This window comes from Copadichromis virginalis, linkage group LG15, assembly GCF_057382275.1.
Source record: "Copadichromis virginalis isolate Kocher_CV1m ecotype Utaka linkage group LG15, C_Virginalis_male_GT1.1, whole genome shotgun sequence".
Taxonomy (NCBI): domain Eukaryota; kingdom Metazoa; phylum Chordata; class Actinopteri; order Cichliformes; family Cichlidae; genus Copadichromis; species Copadichromis virginalis.
Window position 1 is genome coordinate 30,020,896 of NC_140632.1, and position 21,874 is coordinate 30,042,769.

At 41.7% G+C, this 21,874-nt stretch overlaps 1 protein-coding gene across 1 annotated transcript in view; it reads right to left on the reverse strand.

The window, feature by feature from the left end:
- cdk19 (cyclin dependent kinase 19) overlaps positions 1 to 21,874 on the reverse strand; it is a 65,836-nt gene that overhangs the window by 21,047 nt on the left and 22,915 nt on the right. The window contains exons 3-4 of the mRNA XM_085432880.1: positions 5,892 to 6,002; positions 5,433 to 5,573 (exon numbers count right to left, since the gene is read on the reverse strand). Coding sequence (XP_085289006.1) covers positions 5,433 to 5,573; positions 5,892 to 6,002 — 252 coding nt within the window. The remainder of the gene's footprint in view (positions 1 to 5,432; positions 5,574 to 5,891; positions 6,003 to 21,874) is intronic.

Below are 21,874 nucleotides of genomic sequence, written 5' to 3' on the forward strand. Positions count from 1 at the left end.
AATACCAATGCTGCTACAATGAGATATTACTCAAGCTGACAAATCACCTGTAAACAGAGTGAATTAATAACACGCAGACTGCTGAAGCAAGGCAGCGATTAAATCTGTCATGAAAATATGAGGAAATTTGTTTGGTGATAAGGCATTAAGGCTGAACTTGGAGAATTCAAGCCTGACTCATGTTATCATTTACATCTAGACCACTGAGATAAGAGGAAATGCACGCCTGTCCAGGAAAACATTCAGGTCATCTAATTTTAAAAAAAGAACTTGACCCTTGAAAGTGAGCTTTATTAACCCCAGTCCAGTAACAACGCAACGTGAAGGGAAACCAGATGATCCGACGAGGATGTTTCTGGGATTTTGATTAAAAGAGGCCTTCAGTATAAAAAAAATTCCAGGAGTAATGTTAAAACTGAAATAAGAAAACACAGCTGAAACTGGGCTACGAACAGAACACTTCATGGTCCGGCTGTACCAAATGTCATATTTAACCAACATTGCTTTAAGTTTTTGTTAAATCCCCTTATGTCTTATCCTTTCCTCCTCCACTGAGATTGGGACTAAGATGTGAGGACAGGAGTTGAGGATGTACAAGATTAGAAAAAGGGGGTAAAAACAACTAAGAACTACTGGAAACCACAGAGACCAGAACACAGAAAAGGAAATAATTGGTGTAGAGTTCTTAAGCTGAAAGTGCATCTGACCTACAGCAGACATTTGTTTAATCAGTGTGCATTCAACGAATAAGTCCTACCAATAGGAATCACCAATCAGACAGTCATGAAGCTCCTGTTTTAAAGAAATATGATCAGAAATTATCTTATGTTTGGATCATTTCCATCATATTTCAATACAGCAGAGCTAATTGCATGCTACTAGCAGCCCAGATATTTTGAAAATTCAGATCTGGCTCTAGTCAAACTCTCTTGCTTTTGGACACGTCTTAAAATCTTAAAAAGGTAAAACAACAATATCTTTCCATTATTAAAGAGTTTATATATGACACATAAACTGCAGAAATAAGTTAGTTTTAGTGCAAAACACAGATGCTGAGTACAGATTACATTGTTTTACTCGTGTCACTGGATTAAATACCTCTTGGTAATAATAGAAGTAAATAGGTTAATATTAACAATTATAATCTGAATGAGACACCAGATTAGAATTCAACTCATCTATGCAAAACTGAATGAAAACTAAAGCAAACTTCTCAGTGCAAGCACACACGGTTCACTTTCCCACTTTAGACACTGAAAAAAAAATGTGGTTGTGTAGAATTCCACGCCTTGCATGATGAGTTTCTTACAGCCACCCACCCAGTAATATGCATGTAGTATAGCACTGCTGGTTACTATAACAGATGACCTTCAGTAATACCCTAACACACACCACCCCTCTCTTAAGTGATTATTGGTACAGTCCATGGAAATGCATGCCTTTTGCTTTGGCTTGCAGAGTCAGGTTCTTGAATCAGCTATCTGTGCAGAGCGGTGGGCTTGACATCATCTTACATAAGACGGCAAGCACCTCTGATTGGGGGGTGGGGGGTGGGGGTGGACGACGACAGAGGAGTAACTGCAAGAGTAAATGGGGGATGGGCTTTGTGACAGTGCAATGCACAGTACATGGATGCTTTCCAGAGAGTCAGAGCATGCTACACTCAAGTACAAAGACATGCTTATGCAACAGCAGAACTATTGCAGCTGTTAAAGATACAGTGGGCAGGAAAACCGTTCCCTGTGTGGCACAATACATGTCTGCTCCTCCCCTCGCATGTATTCACAATACAGCTCATGGGAAGACTTTCACATCTACTTAGACAGCAGTAAGAGGCCTTGGGTAGATTTTTCCATAACGTAGCATCATGTTTGCTACGAGCAGTCTCTCTAATTTCAGTTGTTATTTCTCATGCCCGCGCAGAGACCCGACACAGAGCCAGGCACCTGCACAAAAGACGCTAATCTCACCGATGACAAGAGACAAGAATGAAATTTACGAGTGAGGTTATGTGGCAACAATGGCAGGAAGCCCTGGCAGAGAGACAGCAAAATAACGGCTGCAGCGAAAATAATCGAGGGGCCGGAAATGTTGGTGTGTAGATAAGACTGGTGTGACCTTAAGAGAGCCAAAACATCCACACAGCTACTGTAAGAGAATTCATATTGTGTATATTATGAACTTTGGTGCTTAAGGTTTCCACAAATTTACAAAGTGCTACAAAATAAAAGTCTGTACGAAACATCCTGACACGTTATTTTAAGAGCCTGTCTTTTACTGAAGACATGTTTCAGGCTCACAGAGTCAACATTAATGTTACTACTAACACTTGTGTTTTTCCTACTATGGCAACTGCTGTGAGCAACAGAGACTACTAAAGCCATGCTGGCACACTGTGAGTGCATGATTTGATGGAGGGTTGCTAGTTCACACACACTACAGCACAGCGTATACTCGGCAGCTCTAACTGGTTGTTTCACCTTGTTTTATTTCTTGCTGCAGGCCTAATCAAGGGAACAAATAACGAAAACAATTGTAGTTTGCTGTTCTAACACCTGATTTATGCTTCAGCAGTAAGTCTACGCCATAATCTACAACGTAAGCTGATGTGCACCCTCATCAGGTTGTAGCACATTAGGTCGACGCAGCCCGCAGCTATTGTGATTGTCCTGTTCAGCAGTGTCGATTCTTCCTGTGCACTTCCAGCTACTTTTTCACTGCAGTGTTTTAATTTATCAGTAACAGAATAATAATTATCATCTCAGTAAAAGGAATTATAAGGTTATCGGTTCTTAGACTGTCACTACAATCAGCTGTGTCTCCAGCAGGGAAAAAGTGGCACAGTTTACATTACTTTTATTTTTATTACACTATAGAATGAGAGCGCGATGGCAAAGTGGAGACTGCTCCAGGACAGAAACAACTGCTAACACCTTACACCTGCACAGACAGCATGCTAACACTAAGTTAGCCAAGAGCCCAGAGTGGTGTTAAAGCTGAGTAAATGCTGACCCCAGCCCAGCACTGCGATAAAGTGAGCCGTCATTTGTGGCGAAATCAGCCACTGCTGAACTTCAAAGGGTAACAAACTGAAGCCTGTAGCCTCCATTTCTACCTGTTCATGTTTCTAAAATAGAATCACTCTGGTGATCGCTTTAAAGTGCTGGTTTTCATCTTTGCTCTGTGCTGTCGGCTTTGTTTTCATACCTAAATTCTAAGAAAAAAGATCATGAGTCTACTTATATAGGTAGATGAGGTGTTGGTGTGTGGGGCTGTAGCCTGTAGGTTTATATTGTTAAAGAGAGGGAAGAGAAATACCTCCAACATCCACGAAGCATGTAATGATTTGCATGAGTGTAACGTCACTGATATGCTGCTTAGAGATGGGGGCAACTCGCAAAGTGGAGCCAATGAGGATTGATAAGTGATATTGACAATGGAATCGGAATTGCTAAATTCCTATCAATTCCCATCCCTCCTTGTAAGGAGGAATTTAATACTACCGTGTTTTGTATTTTATCTAAATGGTCTGTTTCATAGGATTCACACAAAGAATCCTGAATTTTGTTGGAGTTGTTTGTTGTTGTTTTCTTTTCTTTCTTTCTTTTTTTACCCCAGGGTCTTGTTTTTAAGGTGTGATTTATCTGACAACTGAGGCAAAGGCCACTGTATACAACATAACAGCAAATATGGCATGTTTCTGTTGAGTGAAGTGAGGGTGTGCAGGATTAATGCCGGACTAAGCAAACAGATGATGAAGTCAACTAGAGCAGAGGCTATGGATAGCTATAACCCTCAGCAAAGACACTATTCATAGATTTAATCCTGACTGGTAAAAAGGTTGGCCCGAACAAAAAGAAACATCAAAGGAGAAAAAAGCATGAATGAGGACAACAAACAGCTGCTGCAGTGGACAGTTTACAGCTTACATGCTGGGACCTTCTCATCATAGGTGCACATGAGTACGTCAGTGGCCTGTCCACAGTACAAACACATGTGAGGAGCCATAACATGACTGGCTGAGAACACAAACATTTATGGTCTCGTCACTGACGCATTTACAGCATCCAAACTGTAGAAACTTTTATAGATACCTTGTGGATCACCAACAGACTGAAATACCTACTTGATCCGTTCAGGTTTGCATAATGTGCTGTCAAGACACCACATGACTACAAAGGATCGTTTGGGATTACGTAAGAGTTGACAACCGGACATAAAGAAAACAGAACCCATAGACAGATGCTTGAACTGTTTGGGAGCTCTGCCCTTTGACTTCTGAACCTGATTTATCTAAAGCCAAAAGCTTAGCTAACTTTCGCTTAAACAGTGTAATCTCAGTGAGCCAGTCTTACCAGAGCATTATCTGGAAAAAGGACTCAGTGCAGCCCATCTGACGTCAAAGCAGCAATGGCAGTAATCAAATCAAAGTTTCACCACATAATCTGCTGTTTGGTTAATTATACTTTTTCATCCACAAGCAAAAGTGCACATGGTCCTCAGTGGTGAGTGACAGATGCAGGGAGGCAGAGAGAGGCAGGGGAGATGCACTTACAGATGGGCTGTGGGAGTTTGCAGTGCTGAGTCATATGTTGGAAATTGTTCCAGTTCTGCTTTTTCTTTCTTTAACATGTGACAGATCTGTTTTCTCAGAAGGTGCCTGGAGCCACGTTGACTGGTTCTTTTCGGTGGTACTAGCATAACAAAATTGTATCTCCAAACAGACTGTCAGAAATCAGGTAATATACACAGCGACCTCCCTTCAACCAAAGCCCTGTGGGAAAAGCGAGGAGAACAGAGTCTCACAGGAACCACGTGTGTGTTGGAACCAGGTTAAAGGGTAGACGGGAGTCAGAAAGCACTCAGAGTTCAGGTCATTGTGCTTCTTCCAACAAATAAAATCATCATAACACATCACACGAAGACATAACAACGAAAGGCAGTGAAATAACACAGCTCTGCTCGGTGGAATCGTTCCGTGGGAACGAGTTCTGTGAGCAGTAGATATAGTAGAGTGGACAGCCTTCAGATAAGAGGTTCAGATATTTTCTCCCTAAATTTTCATTCCTAACAGTAAGATAGTCACACTATTTTATTTTCATTTCCTAATTGTTATCTAACACCTGTTGCAGGAAGGTTTTACTTCCAGTATCAGTGGATTTTTAGCTTTTCAAACTGCTTAGCTTTAGTAGTTTGAGCAGTTTGAGTTTGTTTTTTTATTTATAAAAATACGTGGTGGTGGTGGGGTTCTTTGTTGTTTCAGATAAAAGAAGGAAGTATGTTATTATATTTAACTTCATACCTAGCGTTTCCTTTCAGTTTCTCAATTTTAATAACCTTGGTTAATCACAATGCCTTTGGAAACATATGTATGGAGTGGGTAAGTGTCTGTAAAGGGAAATGAGAGCACTGAAGCTAATATAGCCACTCACCAGATCCCTGTGGAGCACCCAGTTGGCATGGAGGTAATGGATCCCATCCAGGATCTGATACAAGAGAGACTTCACCATCCCTCGGGGCAGCTGCATAGGCTTCTTATTGGCCTTGGAGGCGCGGTGGAACTTGATGATGTGCTGTGAAGCAAAGAAAGGGTTTGCCTCACTTATGCATGCCTCATCAGATGGAATAAACACAATATCTACAAAACCACCTCCAGTTGTCTCCTTTTCATACTTTCCCCAGAGCACCAAAAATATGAGTGAACAAATAAAACATTTGTAACAATCCAGAGACACTGCGGCTGCTGTTTATACACAATATTAACGGTTTAGGGCACAGTGCTGAATCTTAATGTAAACATCATTAGGTAACCGTTTCTGTAGCACGAGGTTTTCTGTCATTCATTAATCATATGAACAGTTCTTGCTAGAAGTAATGGCGCAGAGACTCACCCACAAGTCGTGTTCGGCGTAGTCAAAGAGGAGCCAGACCTTTCTGTCACTGTGGGACAGGAACACTTTCTGGAGGGCGATCACATTTGGGTGTTTCAGTTCTCGTAACAGCTGGAACACACAGTGGAAAGGTCTGATTAATGTTTGATGTCAGGTTTGTGCATCACATATGCTCATCTGATAACGATGTAACAAGTGGCGAAAAGCACAAAATCAAGAAATAAGAGCTGTCGTGACAGAAAAAAATGTTAACTTTTGCATCTTCAAGAAAACAGCAAAAAGGAGCCGGAGGAATAAAAGTAAAATGGTAGACAAGAACAAAGTGTCGCCTGTCCTCACACACCTTAAATAATCTTGAATTGCCCCCAAAAAAGACAAGGGATGATGGGTAATTACATTATCGTGCCCTTTAGACAGGCCCACGGGGGTGTTTCAGTCAGCGAATAGACTGAATTCAAACATGACTCTCACCTACAGGGTGAATTACTCATTAGTGCATGCTAACATAACTGTTTTTGTCATTCACCTCCATCACAAACAGAGAATAAAGTATTCAGATGCACACAGTGGCTGACCTGAAACCAAAAGGTAAATATCAAGGAAATGTACTGGGGAGTAAGACTAAACACTATGAGAACACATTTCCGCCATAAGTAGTTTTTTGTTTTTTAAATCAAACACCTAAAAGGAGGTACAGCTTCAGCCCTCTAATTCACACTCCAAGAGTAACTAAGGCTGAGGCTAAAATACTTCACGGCTTTCAAACTGGGTCATACACTCACAGGGAAAAGCTCTAATTTCACAGAGAAACCACTAACACAAATCCACAGTTACACTGCTTTCTGAATAGGACTGTACTACTATTACCTTCTTAAGTCATCATATAAAGCATCTTCATTTAAAAAATTGCTATATAAATATATATATTAATATTTATATGGTCATGTGAAAAAGAATGTTGTCACAGGACTACTTGCACATGATTGAACAGCAGAACCATCCTTTACAACATGGACGAATTTAACCCCACTCTTCTTTAAAACATTCCTTTAGTTCACTGCAGACTGCACGGTGGTGTTTAACAAGTCCTTTTCACATATCTGCACCTACAGCTTGTAGAATTTCAAAAATGTTTGTTTTGACACTTGCAGTCACAGTTTGTCCCATTTTCTGTTTCAGAGAATTACAAACATTTTAACAAGTTCCACTCACACACACACACACACACACACACACACACACACACACACACACACACACACACACACACACACACTTGATACAGATTTCTCGAATGTAAAAAGATACAAAACTAATCTTTCATTCGTCTCTAGTTTGTACTGGACGTCTTCACATCACTTCACATGTATTTATATCCTTGTGGGGACATCTCATTTACATCATGCTTTCCCTAGCTGATTACCCTAACCATCAAAAATGAATGCCTAACCTTAAACATTTCCACATCATTCCATACCTAAACCCATTAACACCTGACCTGTCCAGAGGTTCAGTCAATGAGCTCGTCAATAGCTTCAATGCTAAAATGTTAAATGTTATGGACACAATAGCTCCCATTAAAGTGAAGGTTATCTCTGGAAGGAAAAAATCTCCATGGAGAAACTCCACAATGGTGAAAAATAAAAAAGGAGACTGTAGGAAAGCCGAGCGCAGATGGAGAAAAACAAATCTCCAGGTTCATTATGACATCTATAAAGAGAAACTTCACAACTATAATTTACAACTGAGGAGTGCAAGGAGGTCCTATTTCTCTGACATCATCACCAAAAACAGTCATAATGCTCGGGTCTTATTTTCTACAGTTGACACCGAAAAACTGTTTAAACACCATCAAACAGTTTCACCCTATTAACAGCAAAGACCTGGAGGACATCTTAGGTCAACTGAACTCCTCCTCCTGCTGTTTAGATGTCCTGCCAACAAGTTTTTTCAAAAAGGTCTCAAAGACTTTGGAGTCAGACCTGTTACAGATCGTCAACCTTTCTTTAATGTCAGGTGTGTTTCCAGAACCACTAAAAACTGCTGTAATTAAACCTATACTGAAAAAGGACAATCTTGACAAGACGCAAATGAACAACTACAGGCCGATCTCAAATCTCCCATTTTTAAGTAAGATCATTGAAAAAGCAGTTTCTCAACAGCTCAATTACTTCTTAAAACAGAATAACTGCAGGTTTTAGACAGAACCACAGCACTGAAACCGCTCTGACCAAAGTGTTTAATGAGATATGTCTGAATACAGACAGTGGAAAAATGACAGTCTTAGTTTTATGTCTGTGAAGGTTCTCAGTCATCCAGGTCATTGTAGTCAAAGGAGCTTGCAAAGAAAAGCGTCTGGACTTCTTTAAGTTACTTGAAGACATTTCACCTCTCGTCCGAGAAGCTTCTTCAGTTCTAAGGTCAAATGGTGGAGAGTCCCAGATATAAACCTAGTGGGAGTATCCCCCCACAGAGGGACAAAAGGACCCCCTGATGATCCTCCAATCGCCTGAGCCAAGGTGTGAAACTGGGTGTGGGTCCCAATCAGCCAGAGTTTCGGGTGAGTTCATTGTGAAATCTGGCCCCACCTTATCATGCGAATTCCTGAGATCAGATGGCCCAGGATGTGAGTGGGCGTTAAGGCGTCTGGGAAGGGAATTCAAAACTGGATTATAGATGGCAGAGAGTTGGTGTCGTAAACCACCGCCTCTGTTCAAAGATGGTCGCTCACAGTGGACATAGATGGCTTCTTTCACTCCTCTTTCAAACCATCTGTCCTCTCTGTCCAAAATGTGAACATTGGCATCCTCGAAAGAGTGTCCTTTATCCTTAATATGCAGACTTTAAGAACGCCCATTTAGGATAGCCGCACGTTTTGAGTGCGGCTATCAAAACGTGCACAACACAGAAGAGCCACCTCCACAGGACAAGACTCAGCAGTCCATCTGCATCTTAATACTCCCACTAGGTTTATATCTGGGACTCTCCACCATTTGACCTTAGAACTGAAGAAGCTTCTCGGATGAGAGGTGAAACGTCTTCAAGTAATTTAAAGAAGTCCAGATGCTTTTCTTTGCAAGTCTTAGTTTTACTGGATCTCAGTGCAGAATTTGATACAGTTGACCACAACATATTACTCGACTGGAGAAGTGGGCAGGTCTTTCAGGAACTGTACTAAACTGGTTCAAAACATACTTAGAAAACAGGAAATACTTTGTATCAATAGGTAACTTCACATCTGAGCAGACAAGTATCGCATGAGGAGTTCCCCAAGGTTCCATCTTGGGACCCCTTCTGTTTAACATTTACATGCTCCCACTGGCACAGATTATAAAGAACAACAAAATAAACTATCATAGCATAACTATGCAGATGACACACAAATATATATCACAATGTCACCAGGAGACCGAGGCCCTGTACAGGCTCTTGATAAATGCATTGAGGAAATTAATGACTGGTTGTGCCACAGTTTTCTCCAGCTAAACAAAAACAAAACTGAAGTAATAGTCTTTGGTGCCAAAGAAAAACAATTACAGGTCACCAGAGCACTTCAATCTATACACCTAAAAACCACAAACCAGGCGAGAAATTTGGGTGTAGTGATGGATGCAGACCTAAACGTAGAAAAACACATTAAGACAATAACAAAATCGGCTTACTATCACCTCAAGAATATATCACGGATAAAAGATCTGATGTCTCAACAGGACCTGGAAAAACTAGTCTATGAATTCATCTTTAGCAGGCTTGACTACTGTAACAGCATCTTTACAGGTCTACCTAAAAAAATCAGTCAGACAGCTGCAGCTCATTCAGAACTCTGCTGCTCGAGTCCTCACTAAGACCAAAAAAGTGGACCACATCAGTCCAGCTCTGAGGGCTTTACACTGGCTGCCTGTCCGTCAGAGGATAGACTTTAAAGTTCTGATGCTGGCCTATAAAGCTCTGAATGGTTTAGGACCAAAATACATCAGTGACCTCCTGACCCAGTATGAACCTCCCAGATCCCTCAGGTCATCTGGATCCGGTCTTTTATCAGTTCCCTGAGTCAGAACCAGACACGGAGAAGCTGCATTCAGCTTTTATGCTCCATATATCTGGAACAAACTCCCAGAAAGCCTCAGATCACCTGAAACACTCAGTTTATTTAAATCCAGGTTAAAGACTCACCTGTTCTCAGCTGCATTTGAATAAAACACCAAATCCACACTTTTAAGCTTAAATTTCAAAACTTACATTTTAACTACTGATTTTATCTACTGTTCTGATTTTATCTACTGTTTTTTTTATTCAATTTTAAATCATGCTTTTTATTTGTTTTTGTTTTTAATGTCTCTGTGAAGCACTTTGAATCACCTTGTTGTTGAATTGTGCTATATAAATAAACTTTCCTTGCCTTGCCTAAACCTATCCCCAGTGTTGGGTAAGTTACTTTAAAATAGTAACTTAGTTACATTACTAGTTACTTCTCTCAAAAGTAACTCAGTTACTTCAAGTTACTCGTTACTTTCAAAGTAACTAGTTACTAGGGAAAGTAACTTTGGTTTTACTCAGAATTCTCTTGTTAATGTGTTTCTTCCATAACTTTGCCAGTCTTCTAGCTTGCTTACTTGCCACAAGTGCACTGTGCCACCTACCAATAGAAAGGAAAAGATAATGTGCATATTTCCACGAGAGAAATCCCACGCCTGGACCGTCATTGACTGCTGCCATGATTCTAGCCTACGTCACAGAGTCATGTGCGCCTTTTACATCCAACACAAAAACTGCAGTCGTGGTGCTTTCGATTGTACTCAGAACTTGGAAATTCTGCCTTCTGAATAGGAAGATGTAGGTAACACCAGACTGCAGATGAGCTGCATACAGAGCTGGACTGGGACAGAAAATTGGCCCGGACATTTTGACTAGAGACTGGCCCACCATCATAGGAAAAATCATAAAGCCTTTGAATGAAAATAAACACTGTTGTGACAGTGATGTTCACTGTCTTGATGGTATATATGCATCAATCTATCAATCGTTTGTTGTAAGATTCAGATAATTATTTTTTAAAAGCTAGACATTTTAAATGAGAATAAGAAAGAAAAATATTTCTTTGTGCCCCCTTTTCCCTGTTAATGCCCTGGCAACACTTTGCTAGATCCGCCCCTGCACAGTTACCAGCTGTCAGCTACCTAAAAAAGGATCCTGGGGTTATTTGTCTCTCAGAAACAGTTCATAACTTCCCTTCAACTCATTCATGTCACCTAAAAGGTAAACCTGTTTCTCCATCACCTGTTCAGCTCTGATGATCCAGTAAGGACATCTCCTGGTTTCATCTTCATGTTTCCCTCTCACCACATATCCAAACCGACATCCTGACCAGCAGCTTTTTTGCAGCTGTGGCTCCAGCAAACATCAGCTGATACTAGAATTTAATATTAAATAAATTCTAACAACAGCTGATCAAGCTTAAACGTGCTGCTGTTGTTTAGCGCGACATCCGCTGGTTTCCTCTTTCTGGCGCAAAGTGAGCGATAAACAAACAAGAGAGCCGATCAGCTGATCATTGATCAGTTTTCATGATTGAAGTAGAAACGGGAGAGGGAGGGGGGAGAATGAAAGAAGAAGAGGCAGCTGTGCAGCAAAGACACAGAATAACTCCAGCTTTGTGCCTTTTTCATTGTAGCTGAATTACGGGACAAACTGTTCCTTTTCACCTCAATACGAAACGCGTAATATTTTCTCTGAATACCAGACGGGACGGTTGGCAACTCTAATAACTTATGAACAAAATAAAGTGCAACATCATTAACTTCATAGCACCACCCAGCTGTATAGAAACTCCGTCATGCTAGCTAGCACGCAGTACGGAAAAAGTCAGAATAACGAAAATAAACTGCACCTAAACCTGGTTCATATCTGACCCAGAGAGACTGCAGGTCATAACTTCTTACCTGAAGTTCAGTTCACACTTGGACCGGTGGCCGCCTCGGGTCTCTTTTCCTTCTGCGTCCCTTTTCCTTCATCCACCTGCTGGCCTCCACCACTTGCTAATGTTACTGAATCTGTGGAAGCTCCGCGATAGCCACCACACGAAGTAACGAGTAACGACCCTATCTAAATCCCAGTAACGACTAACGCGTTCCTGATTTTGGCATAATAACTAGTTACCGTGCTCGTTACCACAATAATAACGTAGTTACTGTAACGCGTTACTTAATAACGCGTTAGTCCCAACACTGCCTATCCCTAACCTAATTATAACCCTAACTGTAACTAAAACCGCATTTTGAGTATCAAAAATGCCTTCAAACTGGGAACTGGGATTTTGGTCCCCATAAGGGCTGTTGGTCTAGTATAGTAAACTTCCAATTTCTGGTACCCACAAAGATATTAATACACACACACAAAGTGAGAGAAGTCATATAGAGCCCAACGGATTTTTGGGGGGTTCCTTTTTGTTAATGAATTTATTTTCTGGTCTATATAAGCTAAAAAAAAAATTATTTTATCCAAATTGACGGCTTCAAGTGTCTTCTTTAACTCAACAAACTGAAATAAGTAAGGTTTCGATTTATGTATGCCATGAAGCAAATCATGGATTACAGCACACACAGCTAACTACCTAAATCAACCACAGAAGTATTCACATGATCGAAAATGGATAATAAGATTCTACCCAGTAAATACACATCAGATCAATTAGAATATTTCTCACTATACCCTCAAGGTAGGCAAGAATAGCTCTATCTCAGAAAACGGCAGAGAGGGGTACAATACTGGAATTGTATCCAGGCTATTTGGTTTTGCCTCATATGGGGAAATGAGGTTTGTGTTTAATAACAGCCTTAATCCACATGCTATAATGGGGCATTGTGATAGTAAGCTTGGGCTTAGGGCTTGAATCCCCCCATGCACTACAGCACCACTTTAAACCACCACTTAGGCCGCGTGCTGAACGAGGCAGACCCAGTACGACTTTGTGATCACTGACTCTATGCGAGACCACGGTTAAACACAAAGTCCATAGCTGACACAGATTAGAGACTATGGGCTAACCCCTGTATTATTTAATAACCCACTCCCATAGGTTAACTCCTGATGATTTTGATATGTTAACTGACAGCTGGGACAGACTCCAGCCCAGACGTGGAGAGGTTGGAGCATGAAGCAATGGCTTCATGGTAACTTGTTAACTAGTTAATTTAAACAATTATTTAGCAAAAGTTGTACAAACACAAAAAATACCCCCCAAAAGTTTCCTCCACAAAGGAAAAAAAAAACATGACAGAAGCCACATTTGCTAAAATAAGTCACAAAATACACATTATCCTATTTACATTCAACATATCAGCACTTAAGTGAGGTTCAGGCTTAGCTTACACTTTAGACACATTGTAAACAAACACAGCATCAAATGGACGTGTGCTGTATTAATCCCTGGCTGCTAAAATCTGCAGGCCATGCATCCTTGGCCAAGATGCTAAACTCTGATTGCTCCCAATTCATTCATCATGTAAGTCTGTGTGAATGTGTGTATGAATAAGACTTGTTATTTAAAGCGTTTTGAGTGCTCAAAGAACCAGAAAAACACCGCTAGCAAGTAAACATACATGTAAACAATGCAGATTAGCAAACAGCACAAGCTATACTTTTATAAATGTTTGGCAAGGAAGAAAATGTCCCCAGTGTGTTTGTAAAGCCCCAGGGATACAAACATGTTCTCGTGAGTAACCAGGGATGTACACACAAAAAATTTGTCACATGTTTGCCCCACAATAAACCTGGTTGGTAAAAGAAGATTTATGGATTCATGTTGATTGACACTGTCACCTCAAGAAGGTTCCTGGTTTGAATCTCCTGGTAGTCTAACTTCACAATTCACAAAGGGAAACTGGTTCTTGAGTGTCACAGGTCACAAAACATTGTTCTGCTCATCTGCTGTAGGTAAGAATATACTGCCAATATCTGAGTAAAGGAAGTGGTTGACGGTGTAAAATTTACCAGTCCAAACACCATGGCCACCCTTCATTGACCCACTATCAAAGGCAACATGAAGTAACAACCATTTCTCTACTTGGCTTCACATGACAGGAACAAAACAGCACGAGATGCACTGGTGTATGTACAAAATATGGTTATCTCTCGTGTAAATAAAGTTTTTCACAGGGAGCTTCACTTTGCAACCTGCTGACAAAATAACACAGAGTCCTGGGAAAACACTAACACAGGTCACAATCACGCACGTCTATAATCCTGGGAGAAATCCAGAGGTCCTCTGGGAAAAAAACTTTAAATTGCAGAAAATCTTGTGACCAGGCCATTTAGGCCACACGTGCTGGGATGGTGGGCTCGCCCTAAATCGTCACCACATTGAACAGCTTTCTGCTGCAAAAACCTGCTGATTTTAAACTCACTGAGTATCTGAATAAAAGCTGAACTACAAACTTTTGCCCACATTTCACTACATAAATTGATCATTATGTGTAAAGTAAATGGGAAAAAGAGGGATAAGATAAGATAAGATAAGATAACCTTTATTAGTCCCACACGTGGGAAATTTGTTTTGTCACAGCAGGAAGTGGACAGTGCAAAAGTTATGAGGCAAAAATTAGAATACAATAAGAATAAATACAGTACACAACTGTACAGAATAGAATAAAATAAAATACTATATACAGTAGAATAAAATAAAATAAATATACAATAAGATAAAAATAGAATACAAATACAAATACTATATACAACTGAGTAAAAATACAACGATGACAGAAAGGATTATTGCACTTAGTATTATTGCATATGTATGGATGTGTGCGCTTGATCAGTTAAAGTCTTTATTATGGAGTCTGACAGCAGTGGGGAGGAAAGACCTGCGAAATCTCTCCGTCCCACACCGTGGGTGCCGCAGTCTCCCACTGAAGGAGCTGCTCAGTGCTGTCACAGTCTGCTGCATGGGGTGGGAGATGTTGTCCATCAGGGATGACAGCTTAGCCGCCGTTCTCCTGTCACTCACCACCTCCACTGGGTCCAGAGGGCATCCTAGAACAGAGCTGGCCCTTCGGATCACCCTGTTCAGTCTCTTCCTGTCCCCAGCAGAGATGCTGCCGCCCCAGCAGACCACGCCATAAAAGATAGCAGAAGCCACAACAGAGTCATAGAATTTCTTCAGGAGTGGGCCCTCCACTCCAAACGACCTGAGTCTCCGCAGCAGGTACAGCCTGCTCTGCCCTTTCCTGTAGAGGGCGTCTGAGTTATGAGTCCAGTCCAGTCTATTGTTCAGATGAACACCAAGGTACCTGTAGCTGTCCACAGCCTCAATGTCCATACCTTGGATGTTCAGTGGTTGCAGTGGAGAATGCTTGTGCCTGCGGAAGTCTACCACCAGTTCCTTGGTTTTACTGGCGTTGATCTGGAGGTAGTTCAGCTGGCACCAGTCCACAAAGTCTTGGGTCAGACCTCTGTACTCCTTGTCGTCCCCATCAGTGATGAGGCCGACTATTGCAGAGTCATCAGAGAACTTCTGCAGGAAGCACTGGGTGGAATTGTGGGAGAAGTCTGCAGTGTAGATGGTGAAGAGGAACGGAGCCAGAACCGTTCCCTGTGGGGCCCCCGTACTGCAGACGACCCTGTCCGACACACAGCCCTGAGTCCTCACATACTGTGGTCGGTCGGTGAGGTAGTCCAGGATCCAGGTAGTGAGGTGATGGTCCACTCCAGAGTTCACCAGCTTGTCCTTTAGAACCGAGGGAAGAATGGTGTTGAAGGCACTGGAGAAATCAAAGAACATGATTCTCACAGTGCTTCCAGCGGTCTCCAGGTGAGCGAGGGAACGATGTAGGAGGTGAATCAGAATCAGAATCAGAATCAGAATGGGTTTATTGCCAGATGTTGAGGTTTACAACATTAGGAAATTGCTGCGGTGCTTCAGTGCAGACAATAAGAATTAAAGTGCTATGTAGAAAGAAAGATATGTGCATGAGATATACATGAGATATATACATGAGAATAAGAATTATGAGTGCTACGTAGAATGACGGCATCATCCGCTCCAATGCCAGGCTGGTAGGCAAACTGAAGTGGGTCCAGTGATGAGCTTATTAGGCGCCGAAGCTGAGCCAGGACCAACCGCTCCAGGGTCTTCATCAGGTGGGATGTCAGAGCCTGTAGCTGTTGAGGTCCTTGGGGCGTGAAGTCTTTGGCACTGGTACAACACAGGAGGTTTTCCAGAGCTGTGGGACTCTTCCCAACCTCAGGCTCAGGTTGAAGAGGTGCTCCATCACCCCACACAGTTGGTCCGCGCAGGACCTGATGACCCTCGAGCTGATGCCATCTGGACCCGCTGCCTTCTTGCCATTAATCCTCCTCAGTTCCCTCCTAACCTGGGTGGTTGAGAGAGACAGGCTGGAGCCTTGTGTTGAGTGTGTATTGGATGCTGTTGTTGGGGGTGGGGGGGAGTGAGCAGGGTGAATAGAGGAGGTGTGAAGTGTCTGAGGTGGAACAGCAGCAGTGGGGGTGGGTGAGTCTGCAGCCGATGTTGCAGACTGCCTCATGGCTGAGTCAAATCTGTTGAAGAAATGATTCAGTTCATTTGCCCATCTCACATCCCTCCCAGGCAGAGAGTTCTGCTGTTTGTGGCCCGAGATGGTTCTGAGGCCTCTCCAGACTTCACCAACGTTGTTTTGTTGAAGCTGGTTCTCCATCTTCTGCCTGTAGCTCTCCTTCCCATTCCTTATCAGTCTCCTCAGCTCTCTCTGCACCCTTTTCAACTCCTCTTTGTCTCTGGATTTGAAGGCCCTCCTCTTCTGCTTGAGGACGGTTTTAATTTCTGGGGTAATCCAAGGTTTGTTGTTGGAGAAACACCGTACAGTCCTGGTAGGTACAGTGTTATCCACACAGAATACACAGAACCAAAGATCTGACTGTTTGGCCTTCAAAGTGAAATAGGTCAAAGAAAAAAAAGCAAAACCCACTCAGTGGTTTCTAAATATGTGAAGCTAAACCAGATTTAGTCCACTTCGAACAAGCTCACCCGAGAACCAACTGGGTGCACGTCATTGAGCATCACATGACATTTTGAATTTCCATCTATTCTGCATCTGACGTCTAAGACAGGACATCTACCATTGTCAGCAGTGGGTTAGAATGAAACCATTGCTTTGTTTCTAGTGCAGCTGTTATTCAGTATCTGGGATCACATTTCTGTAAACCACTCATAGCTCTGTTCCAAGAAATCAACTTTTAGTTTCACATTTTACCTAAAAATGTGGTTGCATGATGGTGGCATGAGTGGTACTGCTGCCTCACAGTAAGAAGGTTTCTGGTTTGAATGTGGAACTGGTACTGTGCAGCTACACAGCACCAAGAAGTGCTTGTTACGGGTGACTGGTGACTGGTATTTGTACTTGGTAGGGAGCTGGAATGTTTGAATTCCTACTGCTAAACATTATTATGACTAATACTGACTGACACATTCTTTCGAAAGACTAAACTAGAATTAATCTGATAGATTTCACCTGACCTCGATGGTCTGTTTTGGCTACATCTCAGACTTCACATTAGCGTCTCAAAGTGCATAACACTGACAGAAGGTTTGGCGAGCAACAAAAGGCCACAAGAAAAGCAGTTGTGCCCTGGATCTTGCTGCTTGTGAGGACTGAATAACAACTTTTCTTGTGTGGCTGGCAGGCAATAGATCCACTTCAGGCTGCTTCGTGCCTGCCACTGGTTAGAGACAAACACTGCAACTCTGTCTACGGGGGGTGATGGGCCGGGCCTTCTCCCTCCACAAAGAACAAAAGTGGCGGCTACAGGCTGAGCCAGACGGCAGCAGAGCAGCAGCCATTTGGTGTTCTTACAGTATAAATACTACTGACTAGAGAGTAGGATGCAGCTGCACCTATAACTAATGATGCATCACATCAGAAGAATATTTCCTTACCACAACAACAGCTGTCCCTGTGCATGTATGCTCTGTGCTTTACCAGGTTTTATTTCTTTAGATGAATCTTAATCATGAAAGAAAAGCCACCCCTTTCGAGGACAGCAGGACACCAGCACTCATTTTGCCCCTAGCAACCATCAGCTACCAACACCCTGTACAAATACAACTAAAGTATGTTCCTGTTTGCACAGCGATTGCCAGGACTGGCCGACGTGGGCCAGAAAACACACAAGCCCGTCTCATCGATAAGGCAGTCAGAGATTATAAAAGCCCATAATATTATATTTCTACCCTTCAGCCACTTTATTACTGTGGAATGTTCTTGGAGTAGATCATTATTACTGCGTGAATGATTGCACACTTATCTAAACATGAAGGAAGGCTAACGAAAACAAAATAACATCCTTCAGTTATATTATCTGGCGTCTGTGTGCCCACAAGTGCTGCTATGCCAGAAGGGAATGTTTATGAGGGCAGGACATTTAGCTAAACAAAAGCCATTGTGACCCAACAGGGGAAACAGCTCGTTTTATGGAAATAATAAAATCCAGGAACAATGTTTCAATTCATGAAGGTCAAACATAATGAAGGGAACAGATGTGAAACAGCAGGTGGGTGAAAATAAATAAGCCATGACAGATTTTGGCGCACTTTGATAAAAATTGGAACAAAAAAAAGAAATTATTTCATATTTTAACAGAACCATACTTGGCCGTTACTTATTCAGTTTTTGCTATGTTTTGCTCATCCACCAACAACTGTTCACTGGCTACTTACTTTGTAAGTATTTGGTAATAGACTACAAAGAAACTCAGTCATAACATCATAATATAAAAAGACTGTCAGAGCTGTTTACACCTCCCCATTTCTCCAGTTCCTAAGATAATGACTATGAGAACAGATTATAATTAAAAGACAATCTGGCTAAGTGAACACAAATCATCTTATTTGCTGAGATGCTATTATCTGTCAACAAGAGAAAACATAACACATTTGACTCAACAAATAAAATTTAATATCAGAAGTGTATCCTGTGCTGGATTCATTTGGGGGTTCCTAAAGTTTACGCACAGCTTCCTGACCATACTTAAAGTGCCAACAGACTCGGCCAACCAATGATGCTGTACCACACTGCCCAGATCTATCATGTTTTTGGCTTTCTTTGTCACCTGTGACAAGAAGGCTTTCCACAGAGAGCCCTTAGTAATGTCACAGAGAGGTGACATACCATACCATAATCAGAACTTCATTTACCCAGTAGATTTAACACCCTTTGTTTTTGTTTTTTTAACTTGGCCTTTTCAGCTTTATTTGATAGGGACAGTAGAGACTGACAGGAAACCAGGGGGAAGACATGCAGCAAAAGGCCGCGAGTCGATTCAAACCCAGGCCAGCCGACCATAAACCAATGCGGCATATGGTCACCTGGTCATCCCACTGAGCTAAACCAGTGCCCTGTAATACCCATTGTTAATAGAATAGGCTAGTTCGGCGCCCAGCGTGAGCTAATGATTCTATAGCCTTCACATGTGATCCTTTAAGGTGAAAAACTTGAAGAGCGCAGGGCAAGCTAGCGAGACAGAAGTTAAGCTCTCCTTGCAACATGGACCTTCCCCACCCTCATTCAGATCTGGTGTTTGGAATTATTTTGGTTTTCATGTGACGTATGACCCTGAAGGTAAGCGAGTCATGGACTAAAGTAAAACAGTATGTTGGATGTGCCATGCAATGCTCAATTACATGGGTGGGAACTAGTGTGTTAGCGCAGTTAGCTCGTTAACGTGTTGGCCGTCTAGCCCCATGCACGGGGCGATCGGCGGTAGCTCGTTAACGGAGATTTGCCGTGTTGTGGCGTTAAGGTCATTTCAACGAGATTAACCTGAAAGCACTAGTGGGAACACAACGAATATGACTGCACATTTACACCGACATCATCCTAGTGCAAAGACAAGTGGAAGCAGAAAAAAAACAAGCAAGCATGCTACTAACTTTAGCCGAGTCATTTAGACAGCTGTTAAGATAAGATAAGATAAGATAACCTTTATTAGTCCCACACGTGGGAAATTTGTTTTGTCACAGCAGGAAGTGGACAGTGCAAAAGTTATGAGGCAAAAATTAGAATACAATAAGAATAAATACAGTACACAACTGTACAGAATAGAATAAAATAAAATACTATATACAGTAGAATAAAATAAAATAAATATACAATAAGATAAAAATAGAATACAAATACAAATACTATATACAACTGAGTAAAAATACAACAATGACAGAAAGGATTATTGCACATGATTCTCCTTATATGTTTAATATGCTGCTGAGAATATAGCCCAGAAGAAGCGTATAGTATAGCTTTTATTTTGGAAAGAGACATTTCTCTGTAATAAACTCTCTTTTCCAAAGATGAGTGATTCCTCAATCAGATACAGGGCTTGCAATATCGCTAGCCCAACGTCCCGGGGCTAGCGATTTTTTCAGTCGGGCTACCAAAATCTATCTCTGCCCTGCCCGTCGGGCTATTGTAGGAAGGAAAAATATATGTCAATGCTTTTGCATTCTTTCAGAAATGTAGCTGGGTAATTATGTCATTGGCATCGGTGAGCCACTGTCAATATGTGACATATTGAAATCGCGTTTGAATTTGCGCTTGTTTTTTTGCTTTCACTTTGCAATCGCGCGAACTGTGTATAGAGAGCGACAGCACTGATCTGTGAGTGATGATAATTTGCGCACCAATTCCTCTGACATCGTCTTATTAATTGTTAGCTTACTATGCAAACATGACAAGTGAAATCTCCCGCAGCTTAAACATGTGAGAGGTTGATCGCGCAGAGAATCGCTGAGCTTATGTGAGTGCGTGTGTAAAAGCAGCAGGATATATATTTGACTACGATGACCTGGATGACTGAGAACCTTCACAGACAGATATATATTTTAGTTCTGCTGAGCCAAATAAGACAGGTCAGGGTGAAGAAGTGACAGCCAAAGAAAAGCTTACCACAAAACGGAGAAGTTATGACAAATCAGACTATAAGGCAAAAAGAAAGTGCAGCTTTATGGTTTCATGGACAAAAGAATTTCTGTGGCTGCAATATGACGAGCTAAATAACCAGGGCTGCACATAAGTGGTCCGCAGGTGCGTATTCGCTGTCAAAATAAAAAACACGCACAAGGGTTAGGGTTAAATTTAAAAACTGTACTTTTGAGTTAAAATATATATTTATAATTTTAATAAATGACAAATTAAAAAGGCATGAACATTTTTTTGTATCGAAAAAATATCGAACCGTGACACCAAAGTATCGAACCGAACCGAACCGTGAATTTTGTGTATCGTTGCACCCCTAGTATTTATGAAGACGATTTGTAAGACTGGTAAACTTACCTTTGTTTGTATGATGGTCTTTCGTTCTACACGGAGCATTTCAAGGTCCTGTACCCATCCGTCGGTAAACTGTACCTGGGCTTGTTGCAGTGACCTGAAGTTACTAAACTTCATGAGTGTATGCACTCACTCCAAGAACCGTATAATTATAAATATGAGCGTGCTGAAAGTTGGGCAGCACGCTAACGTATTTTGTCCCTCTGTGTGCTCGTAAGGGTCTGACCCTTTCACTCCTTTGATTTTTTTCCTCGTATCTTTTCTTTGCCTTTTCATCGAGTCTGTCTTTGTACGGTCCGGCATTGTTCTCCTTCGTTTTGTACATACCTTTTTTGGGGGGCAAAGAAAAACCAAGAAGGTATTGGAACCGGAGAATGGACGTTTTGCGGTGCTGCAAATGCTTGCATTTGATGCGGTACTTGGATTGTTTTGCCACGAGTTCCCGGCATGCAATGCGCGAAAGTCACGTGGTCTGTCAATCTTTATCATACCATTCACGGTAATACCGGTGTAATTTTGGGCAACAATAGGAAAATGAAATATCGCGATAGAATATGGGTAAAACACGCATGCGCAGTGCCTATGTTTACATACGCACATGGCGGCGACGCAGAATGAGAAGAGCGAAAGCAGATCGCTAAATGGAACGGATGAACCAGAATTGGTTTG